This window comes from Siphateles boraxobius, unplaced genomic scaffold (assembly GCF_051911475.1).
Source record: "Siphateles boraxobius isolate OS27281-9 unplaced genomic scaffold, OSU_SipBor_1 25, whole genome shotgun sequence".
Lineage (NCBI taxonomy): Eukaryota > Metazoa > Chordata > Actinopteri > Cypriniformes > Leuciscidae > Siphateles > Siphateles boraxobius.
In genome coordinates this window covers 23,418,240-23,430,515 of record NW_027508866.1, presented here as the reverse complement: position 1 = coordinate 23,430,515, position 12,276 = coordinate 23,418,240, and the positions used below count along the sequence as shown (strand labels likewise).

The following is a 12,276-nucleotide window of genomic DNA, read 5'->3' as shown; positions in this document are numbered from 1 at the left end:
AATTTGAGCAGAGGGCACACCCAAGGCATGTGCCATACTGCAGGGAACAGGAAATGAGCGCTGGCACTTATATCTTGCTCAGAATGAGATGTTTCCACTGGGAATCTGCATTCTGTTGTCAATTTAGATGCAAGCAGGTGGCTTTTGTTCAGAATCTTTCTGAAGTTGTTAGCAAAAATGTTGACAAGAGACAGTCTTATAGAATGTATGATCATGGTAGAGGTGGGTGAATAATGAAAGGGCGTTTAAGTTCTGTTTGTAAGGAATTTTTCACTTATTTAAGAATATGCAAATCCGCACATGGGCGTATATGTTATTGCATAGGCTACACGTTAGATGACATCACAGTACTTTCCAAATAGATACTTGATATTGCATAATCATCATTAGATATTTGACTATGCATAATCAAAGATCAACAAAATTGTCTGTCCTCTTTCACTCTTTTCTTAAAATTATGTGGCCAGTTTTCATCAAAAATCTGGGCTGTTCTCATTCCATTCCAGACACTCTACTAAATACATTGATAAGTTATATTTCATTGAATAGTGTGGTAGACTCTATTGAATAAATAGGACCAAGCCCTCGTGATTATCAAATTCCAGGATGTAAACAATGGAAGTGTTTTACCAGTTTGCTTGTATTTGGATAAATATTTATTAATAATAATACTACTACTAATAATAATAATAATAATAATAATAATTATTATTATAATTATTATTATTATTATTATTATTATTATTATTATTATTATTGAGGGAATCTCCTCAAGCACCACCAATGTGCAGCATCCACCTGGATGATGATGCGACGGCAGCCATATTGCGCTAGAATGCCCAACACAGACCAGCTTATTGGTGGAGAGAAGACAGAGTGATGAAGCCAATCAGTACTGTATATATTGGGACGATTAGGAGGCCATGGAGATGGACAGAGGCCAATGGGAAAATTTGGCCAGGATACCAGGGTTGAATCCCTACTCTTTTTCGAAGAACATCCTGGCATTTTTAATGACCACAAAGAGTCAGGAACTTATATGTATACTGGACTTTTCCCATGGAAAATAAGGTTGATGTCACCATTATTCTGGCAAACATTACATTCCCACAACAGAATAAAGGTAAGGCAAAACTGTTACAAAGTTATCAAGTGTATGCTGTTTGTAATAAAACTAATCTGCAGTCTCATATCTTTTAAACAATGCATTAGTTGACCTTATTACTTGACAAAATGCTATTGTAAACAAGCGATCAATGTAAGCATTATCAAACACGGGGTTGCCAGCCATCTTTGTGTGTAAAGTGGTTACATTTGGCTCAAGGCTCTGTTGGGTGTAAGACAGGTTATCCTGTGCCCATTCGTTGTGGCTGAATAAGCTGCAATTGTACAACTGCCTTTTTCAATTGTGGAAAAAATAATGTTTCCCTTTTTGTGGGGGGTTGGTAAAGAAGTTAGGTAGGTGGAGCCATTAAGTAGGTAGGAGGTTAGGTAAGACAGTTGTTGCATAAGGTACAATAGGGTATGTCAGTTGATATTAATTGAGGTAGGAAGGTAGGACTTTTGGTAGGAAGGTTAGATCGTTGGGTTAGGAAAGGAAAATGTGGGAGAGGGGTAGGGTAGATGGGCAGTATATAGCAGAGAGGTAGATGGGTTGTTTTATGTGGAGTAGGTAGTTCAATGGGCAGGGTAGGTAAATATGTGCATGGGTGGAAGTTAGATTTGGTTCCAGTCCTTTTGAGAGAATTAATTTAGCTCCTACTTCAGAGTTGGGTCTAAACCAGCACTATAGAAACTACCAGTGACGTTAGTGTGCGCTAAATGCCAGCACCCGCCATTTTTTAAAAAGCTGTTTTATAGCAGATTATACACACAGATTATAGCCTATATATTTACTTCACAAACTAACTCTACGAACATGGAAAACAGTGAGAAATGGGCCTCTTAACCTTTACGCTGAGGAGAAAATACAACGCAACTTTGAGGGGACTGTTAGATAGATCTTAACTAATGAACACGGAGAATGCGAGCGCTATGAGTTCAAGCTCTGGCATTCTCAGCGGCATCAAAATAAAGGTCTGCCGCCCCGTCAAAATAAAAGTCACATCAACAAGTGCTGCTTACATCACTTCAGAGTTCCTACTGGCGGTGTGAATGCAACCAGGAAAATTTTCCTAAGGGAACCATTAGTTCTAGGGGAACCACCCTGGTGGCTAGTTCCTAGAACTAAGTTCCTAGAACCACCCAGTGTGAAAGCCCCTTATATGTAGGGTAGAAATGTTGGCAGGTAGGGTAGGTGGTGAGGAGATAACCTTAGGTTTATGCAGGGTAGGCACACTAGGTGGGTCAGTTGGTAAGGTAGATAAAAAGGTGGGTACATAGGAGTTTGTGGATGGGTTGGTAAGTTTATGTTTGCTAGGTAGCAATATGTTTTTTGGCTTGGTTTTCATCTTTGGCTTGCTCACTGGGATAATTGTAAGGGTCTTTTACCCGTAAAGCTGACTGAAAATTCTTCTGAAAAGCAATAAACAAATAAAAAAGTTAATGCCTTTAGGAAATTAAATAGTTTTGATTCAAGACAGAATCCCCCAAAAAATCTGTATCGGAAATGTCATATAGTAATAAATAAATCAAAATTATTTAAAAAAAATAATAATAACGTCATAAGCTTTGGATGTGCTGTAGTATGTTTATTTGCATTTTCTATATGTTCAGCTGTGGCAGGTGCCTGAGGTATCTGAACCTTCCACTAAATACAGTATAAACACACACACACACAGAACCCCAACCTAAGTGTGTTTGCATTCATGTGTGTGGGCTGTCTTTTGAAGTTAAGCCTTCACAGATAAACAGCTTCACCAGGTTTTCAGTGTGATGAGCTCACTCAATGTGGGACACACTCCATGTTGACGCCGGTGTATGGAAAACAGCGAGAGCCCACCATTTAGGATTCCAATCGAGCCAAGATCAATAGTGATGTGTTATTCTGCAATAAAACAGGCTCATCTGAAAGAAGCTCTTGTGTTTTTTGATCTTTGATTTCTTTCATCTAGCCTGGGTACTTATGCGTGGGTTATGAGGGGCTGAGTTCTTGTTGTTTGTTTGAAGAAAAAAGAGGGCATAAGTCCATTGGAGCCGATGTTATGTGTTAAGAATGTGCAGACCCTCTTAAAGCAGTTGCTAATCTGACATGGTTCATCTTGGTGGCACACGGGGTGTGTTATGTAATGTCTAAAGCTCAGCTACTGTTTTCGAGCCTGTCCTGAAAACATTCTGATGGTCTGAGTGGATGCAGATGTTTTTGGTGGAGGTTTTACAGATGGTTGTCAATTTTTTTTGTCTCATTTTACACTAGCTTTTCTGTTACATCTTCTACAATGCATTATTCTATTAATTTCCTTACTACCACAATTCCCCAGTACAATCAAAACTCTGATTAAAAACATAGATTCCGAATTCCAAGGTATCCAAAAATCTCCAGATGCCACGGCCTGTATTGACATTGTCTAATTCAGCTATAAATAACAATGCTATTATGTTACTAGGGAATAAGGTTATGACTGAGGAAATGAACCACACAAAAAATGTAAATTACTTATTGATTTTCTTGCTTTTCAGACCCACATCCATCTTAGGTTTGAAAATATGTTTGACAGTAACCATATTCCCGAATAACATGGAAGAGCTTTGCTAAAATATACAAGTGGTCTGGAACGGGTAAGTATTTAGCAATATGTTCTCTTTCTTTTTCCCTTTTCTTCCTGCATCTGTCTTTCTCTTGAGAACATGCAGATAGTATGGAAAGAATGGGGAAAATTTGATTAGAGAGGAAATCCTGGAGAAAGAAGCTTGTAAATTACAGCTAAAGTTCAGCAATCCTTCCTCCCAAAGGATGAGAAAAGCTGCTAAACGGCATAAATCTGCTGCAGAGAACTTCAGCATGTCACATCTCTATAATTCTCTTTCCTTTTTTCTCTTACTTCTGCTTAATGTAAAGGCCTGGATAATTGATCAGCATGGACAATTTCAGCAGCAATTCTGATAATAAAATATGCTCCATGTATCTAGAAAATTAAATGGTTTAGAATCATATATTTTATTTAGATTTTTTTGTATAGGATCATAGCAACAAAAAATAACAAATATACATAATATTGCAAATTCAAACTGTTATAATATTTGTCTTCTGTAAAAATATTTATTTAATAATATAAGTTTTCTTTCGCATTATGATGCGCAATTTACACAACTTCTTGTCAAAATAGGTTGTTTTTCTTTTTACTGAGGAAGTTCTGCAGAGGGAAGTCTAGGATTGCAAAACCATTAAAAACAGAAGCAATTTTTTCCTCTCATGCTGGTGAGTCTCATCTAGGTTTGTCTCGCAGAGCTTTTCTCTCCTGCCCTGATGTAATTGCTGTATTCTACATTTGGCTGACCTGTTCTCCACAATCCCAGAGGATCCCAATGGTAAACAAAATATCAATCACATACAATAAAGCTGGCAGGGAAAAGGAGCTCAGCCTTAACACAATACAAATAAGAACTGGGGCCATCTCTTAAAGAAATTGACCAAAAACATGTTTTGGCCAAAGGAATGATGAGAACATGTTAATTCAGACTTTTTTTAATGGGGTTGTGTAGTTGAAAGCAATTTTCTTTTCCTGTCCCTTAGGGGGAAAAGGAAAGTCATTTTTTCATGTTTTGCTAATGACACCGAATCTGCCTAATAGTCTAAATTTCAGTTGGGCACAAATATGCAAGCATGTTAGAAATTCAAACTGGGAATGGGACTACTTTGATTATTTGGAAGATATAAGGTTAGCCAGGCATTTGATTTTCACTTTTTTGAAATGCATGAATTGTGGCACAATAGTTTTGCAATGTGCTCTTTAGGATATTAAAATGCTGCATTTTCATGCAATTCTATCGTAAGAGCCACACAAGTTAACTATATTGATAACTATATTATAATCCATATCAATGTACAATAACATTGTTCATTTCAAGTTTTGTCGCCTGCCACTTTAAATTATCATGTTCTTTAAAGTCGTGTGGATTATTGGTTATTTTATTGGATATAATTATTGGATTATATGGTTATTACAGTTATTGTCTTTGACATAAATGGGCCTTAATTGTGTTTCTTTGGTTTTCATTTCAAAGACACAATATGCTTTCATTGTATGGAAATACCAAATCAGATGTTCTTCAAAATATCTTCATTTGTGTTTCATGGAAGAAAGAAAGGTTTGGAATGGCACAAGGGTGAATGAATGAAAAATATCTTTGCAATACCAGAAAATAACTTCTTATTTTTCACTTTTTGATGATCCTTTGTTATCTTCCCCAGGTTTCACGCCACACACGCGCTGTGTGAGGACTAGTTTAATGCTTTTGTTTGCCTCTGCTTGCAGTAAGATAATAAAAGTTTAATAGTTATGGCATCGTGAGCACTCAAGCAAAGAAGTGATGACCTCGACATATGTCTTCTCTCTAACCTCCTCCCTGACAACCACCGCAAAGCAGCCCAACACGAGCATGCTATCTCTGACAACGGCACAGCTCGCTTACCCTCGCATACTTTGTGGTCCGGCCTGAACCCTCAGTGTTGCTTACTGTAGACCCAGCACTTTATCCTGCAGGAAAGCAGCTTTTTCCCAGGGCAGACAAAACATGCCACTTTAATGGCTTTCTCTTGTTTCTTACAGCTAAATGGAGACGGAACACAAGCAACAGAAAATCAACAGCAGGGAAAAGGACGCTGCAAGTTTTGAACTTTACAAGAGGTAACTTACTGGTGAATATGTTTGTTTTTTTATGCCCTTATACTTTTTATGAAAATGCTCATCAGGCTGGCAGACTTACTTTTTGTGTTATTACATGCTGCAGTGAAGGCCAACACCGTTTTTTTCTTCTTCTTTTTTCTTCATTTCTTAATAGAACATTTCTTGGTAGGTATCATTAGTTTTTTGTGCAATGGCAAACTGTTGGATTTGACCTGCCAGTGAGTTCAATTCATGGATATATTTGGTGAATGTGAGACATTTGGGTTAGCAACTTTCAGGAGTATATGAAAGACCAAATTTAAGTAGCAAACACGCTCACAAACGTTTAGTATTATTAGTAAACTTTGCTATGCTTATGCATCATATTTCCTGCCAACCAATAATGCTACAGAGGACTGTATTAATCATACTGAGTGTTTCAAGACAGCTTTATGAAAGTATGATAGATGAGCTCATTATTTATTCCAAAATCATGGGGTTTCATATACTCAGTTATTACACAATTTACAATATAGCACATTATGTAAAAAAGACATTTAGAACACATTTAAGAAATGTGGTTCTGGATCTTGTTAAAGGTACTCAAATTTTTGAAGATTCTTTACTTTTACTAAATTTGCTGAAACTGTCTGCTTTTTTGGTGCTCTTTAACTCTTTCCCCACCATCATTTTTTTTAAGTTGCCAGTCAGCGCCAGCATTTTTGATCAATGTGTTTGAATAAATATGTCATGAAAACAGTTTATTGTCGTTTAATTGTTTATTTCACCATAAAAATGGAGTAGAAACAATTCTGTTATTAAAAATATTATATAAAAACTGCCTTATGTGCAATTTAAATATTTGTACAACTAAGTTTTAGCTATTTGAGTGTTTATTATTAAATAAGTTAAATTAATTACTTGATTATTAATTTATAATTTATTTTTGTTTTTTTCTGCCAATTGCATCCTGCTGTTTCGGTTTCAGACCAGAAATTTCATTTCGATGCATCCCTAACAAAAAGAAATTTCGCAACTTCCTTTTCAATGCGACTTAAAAAGTGTTGCATTTGGTACTAGTGGGTAAGAAGAGATGGCCCACAAAGACTGTTCAGAGTCGTCGACAATAATTTATGTTAATGCGCTTGAGACGTTGAGCCATGGTGCTTGTGTGGATGATATAGGTTCGCATCAAATTTGTGATGTCTACTGATTTCACTCCTTGTCTTTCTTTTTTATTTTTTGTTTTTTGTTTTATTTCTTGTTTCCAGCTACAGGCCCACACTGAAAGCGGAAATGCTGTGCAGTGCAACAAAATCACAGACAATAAGAACATATTCCTATTTAATATACATTGTAACAATGAGGATTTAACTGTAGGCAGGGATCCCTAGCACAATGGCGAAGACATTTTTTTTTAAAGCAGTAGCTATCTTGAACAATCCGTGGGAACAAACAAAACCTGCGTAATTATTAAGGAAATCATAACTTATTTCCTATGGTTTCTCAGTGAAAGTTGACCCACAAACTGTTTTGGTTACGGCAGACCACTAAAGACTGTTTAGAGGAGCTGAAGGAATCCTTGTAAATGACCAGACCCAATCCTTCTCCTCTAATTCCTGGCAAGCGTTCCTGTCACAGATAGGCAGAGTGTTTGACGTACTTGAAGAGGAAGTCTCTCTCTGTCTGTGGGATTGGGACCATGCCATTCTCATTCAGACACTCAGCTGCAGAACTTATCTTGTTAGCTGAGCTGTCTTGCCCATGACCCAGCCGCTGTGAGAGAGGAAGTGCGGCCACACGGCCACTAGCCCACCAGACATAAGCTCACAATCTGTTTTTGCGGAGCAAAGCCACACAATGACATATTGTTTACACCTTTGCTTGTTTAAATTAACGCCATCTGCTAAACAGAAAACACCCTGTAGCCCACTCAAAATGTGGTGTGTCACAATGTGCTGACTTTTTAACAGTTTTTGCTTTATCAACAATGCAGTAACACACTGACATAGTGGGTGGAGTATGTGGTTATGAGATCTGATCGCATGAGACACATTTAAGATGTTACTACCAGGTGTAAATGGCAATCTGTCTCGGCTACACTTGTGTTTAGATCACCTGGAACAGATGTTATGGTACCAGAAGTAAACAGCGGAGACAAGTGTGATTAATGTCTTAAATGGATGGTTTACGCCAAATTTTAAGTTCTGTCATCCTTTACTCACCATTGTTTCTTTCCAAACTAGTTTGAAAGTGATACAGGTTTGGAACGACATGTGGATAAGTAAACTATCCCTTTAAGACAAGACTTAATATGCTCTCCATTTTATCTTAGGAGAAACAATCGAGATTAAGTTCACATTTTTTTTTTTTTTTGCAGAGACATACAGAATAAATGGAAATAAAGTAAAAACTTGCCATAATTTTTAGCAAGTAAAAACTGCAATCATGCTCAATGAAATGTTGCATTTTTAATGCATGTAAAATGAAATTCCTTTAGAGAAACTAGACTATTTTTAAGTCGCTTACATTTCGTTCAGTCATTTTCAGCGGCCGTGGAAGTACGCAGAGGCGGGTGATGAAGTGCATTCCTCATCATGTTCTCATAAGAGGACTCATCTCCACTTTCCCCCTCTTCATTCGTCTAATTTGATTAGTCAATGAAATTGCTGTCAGGCGGAGTTATGGGTAGCATCTCGTCACATCATATTGATTGCAGGGCTTTGCAAATTTGCTACTGCATAGCAGTTTATAATTTAGCTATGGGGTTATATGGGAGTTGCGGAAAATAATGTACCAATTCTACCAAAGTCTAACACGTCGCCCACCTTTGTTCTAAATGTTCATGCACAGCCTATCTGAACACATTTGATGTTTAAAGGGGTCCTATAATGCCCTTTTCACAAGATGTAAAATAAGTCTCTGATGTCCCCAGAGCGTGTATGTGAAGTTTTAGCTAAAAATACTCCACAGATATTTTTTTAAAGCATGTTAAAATTGTCACTTTTTGAGGGTGAGCAAAAACGCACTCTTTTTGTGTCCCTTTAAATGCAAATGAGGTGCTGCTCCCAGCACAGAGGGCGGAGCTTCAAGAGCTTGTGTGTTAGCAACTCAGATTACCTCACAGACACGTACTGAAATTTCAAAAACGTTTAACCTTTTATGTTCAAACAGGAGTCGGAAAAAGATGGAGAGACTCAAGAAGAAGTGACAACATGTAGACTGCAACAGGAAATTTCTGAATGGTTAGTTGATGAATTTACGTATGTAGCTGATGTGTAGTTAACTATCTTCTAGTCATTGATGAGCATATTCTGTCATGATAATATATAAATCGCGTTCACAGAGGCGGGGTTTATGTAAATTTTAGGGTTAGGGATGTCACTAACCCATGAAGAAGCTCATTGTAGTCCCTACCACCATTTTGTTGTAGTCCTTAAAAAAACTATTTCCGTAAAAGAAAATATCTCCCTTTGCTTTGAACTTTGACTGTTTTAACTTTGCAGATGTTGTTTATGCTCAAACAGCAACATTACACACTAACTAAAGTTGAAAAAGTGAAATCATTATCAACCACCCCTTTAATATACAGCTATACAAATATTTAATATACAACTTAGAGTTATTGAATGCCTGAATATATTTTTGGGGGCCATTCAGAAGTCCTACAAAATGACCCTGTTGTATTGTGCACATCTGGACGAGGCTTACTATCTTCTCTCACATCATGTTTTATATCCTCATAAAAAAGATCCAGCACGACAATTTAATCCCATCGACAAATAGATAAGATGTAAAACTTGCACCCCAGTGACTCCCACACAGATAGAACCAGCTGCTTGCTGGAGAAGACAAGGTTTGGGATCAGGGGCCAGAGGAAAACCAAGGAGCGGTCAGGGTCAAACAATGACGTTTGTTGTTAATAATTAGACTCTTCAAATACACAGTGGAGACATCCAAACAAGAGGTTATTGGCCTCTATCAGATGACCAGGTAGCAAGTGGCGGAAATGACCGCAGTGCTTGTTTACAAAATGAAGTGTCAGGGTAAACATTGTCCAGGGTTATTCGAAGTTCTGGGAAGGATGTAGTGAATATGAGGAAGAATAAATCAGGATATACAGTCACTACTTACGTCCGACACGGAGATTGATCTGGTCGCGGCGCTGGCCGTCGGGGTTCTGGAAGCAGCTGTATAAGCCATTGCTACTCATGTTCACCTCCATCAGGATGAGCCGCGGTCCTTCTTCTCGCCGGCGGGCCTTCACGTCCGTGCCATTCACCTTCCACGTTACAGAAGCGTCGTTGTCCAGCGAGCCGCATTGCATAGTGACATCACTTCCTATCCTTTCATACTGGATCCTGGCACCTGGGGAAACATAATCATCATGAGGCCATCACGATTGCAACAGAGGTCATCATAATTGCAACACATGGCTTTACATTTACTTTTCCAAGGAGCACATGCTCCTAAGTTGAAAAATGTAGGAGTGTGTTTAAATAACTATAAGGGAAAGGTATCAATATTCAGTTACACTGGTTTATTGCATAATCAAAATATGAAGGGGGAAAAAAACTTAATGGGGGACTTCAAATATGACTCTTATTTTGAAATTTACTTTACTGTTGCCGGCTGTTCATTCAAAAAGATGAGGGAGATCAAATATGTACTCTTACAACCATCTACAACATATCACAATATAAACGATAAAAATGATAATTAAGATGTTTCTTATATCATTTAATATATTAAAGACTTTGGTAACACTTTACAATAAGGTTCGTTAGTTAACATAAGTTAACTACATTAGTTAACATCAACTAATAATGAACTGCACGTATACAGCATTTATTAATCTTTGTTAATGTTAATTTTAACATTTAATGCTTTATTAAATCTTGTTAATATTAGTTAATGCACTGTGAACTAACATGAACTAACAATGAATAGCTGTATTTTTATTAACTAACGTTAACAAATATAGTGATAAATGGATTGCTCATAGTTAGTTCGTGTTAGTTAATACATTAACTAATGTTAACTAGTGAACCTTATTGTAAAGTGTTACCAAGACTTTTTATGACCTTAAATACCATGAAACTGTTTTACTATCTATAGTAATAGAATAGTCTATAGACTCCTTTTGCGCCGACGTCACAATTACGTCACGGTGTTAGCTGGAGGCAAAACAAAGTGAAAACTGGAGGCGGCCAATACAAACCAGCACAGATTCGGCTACATAAGAAGGATCTTAAATTATTATTATTTTTATTAAATGTCATCTTGTTGCGTTTCTGGGTGCAAGAATCACCTACAGGATCCAATTTGAAATGTTATTGCATAATTGTTTTCTAAATTATTGTGATTATTTGTGAATCATCTATGATTGTATACATTGTTGTGATTGAATGTGATACTTTTTGAAGAACCTGGTAACAAAGAATAATCAAATACATAGTTAATTAATATAATTTTAATACATAAAAATATTTGTGTTTCTAGAAAATATTCACATTGTTAAAATTGCACTGTAATGTCACTCTTTACATTGTCGTCTTCTGGCCTTGGCGCTGGGGAGGACCGCGCAATTTAACGTTGCCACAAGTCAAGACCATTCATCACATAGTTATAGGCATCTAAAGATTTATATGCCCTCAGTTTGTCTTTACGCTCGGTTTCTCTATCAGGTAGGTGTAGAAGGCAGGCCACTCAACCGAGGTAACGTTAATCCTGTCAGATCGTCCATCCATTGACTGAGCGTGGATGGGTCGCCCAATCTGGTTCCGTCCGTTAAAATTAACTTTTGCAAATAACAATTGCGGTCCTGGACAGTGAGTGACCTTGCACATTAAGATCAAATCTGATTTTCTCCCGTCATTGTTAAAAAAAAAAAAAAAAAAAAACTTGCAAACTAGCGTTATTGAAGCGGCCAGAGGGATCGTTCTGCCTCCACCTAAGCTCCACCCACATAAAAACGTAATCATGTTTACCAACTGAAAAGGGGTCTATATCTATTTTAGTCTCAAATGTGAACCCAGCAACATATTTTTAAGACCAATACAGATCATGTTTTTGTATTTTATTGTGGGGATTTCCATTGTTTTTCTATCTACACATGCGGTACACGTATGCATCCTTTGACCGTTGTATTTTTCACTGGTAGACAGGGCATGTTAGTGGTGTTCATGTGCGAAAAAATGTGAGGAGAGTCTCTTGAAAGATTGTGTTTGTCAGAATGGATTATATGAGATTGTGTGAAATATAAATCTATGAATGAATGTATTTTGGCTAAGAATATCAAACAAAATTGTTTTTTTGTTTGCCTGAGATGAGAAAATAGCAGGTCTGTTATTTTTTTCTACTTAAAATCAGTTCGGTGATTACCATGTTTTTCACAAGAAAAGGAAGATGTGGTTATTTTTCTACAGAATCTTTTTCACACCCTAAGGCGTGTTGTTATGGGCTTTTACATCAAAAGAAAATACATTTCTTCATGTCGCAACCACGAGTA

General features: G+C 37.1%; 1 protein-coding gene across 2 annotated transcripts in view; it reads right to left on the bottom strand.

Annotated features, from left to right (window-relative positions):
• cntfr (ciliary neurotrophic factor receptor) overlaps positions 1-12,276 on the bottom strand; it is a 208,394-nt gene that overhangs the window by 88,503 nt on the left and 107,615 nt on the right. For both annotated transcript variants that reach the window (XM_077243269.1, XM_077243270.1), the window contains exon 3: positions 9,900-10,133. In XM_077243269.1, coding sequence (XP_077099384.1) covers positions 9,900-10,133 — 234 coding nt within the window. The remainder of the gene's footprint in view (positions 1-9,899; positions 10,134-12,276) is intronic.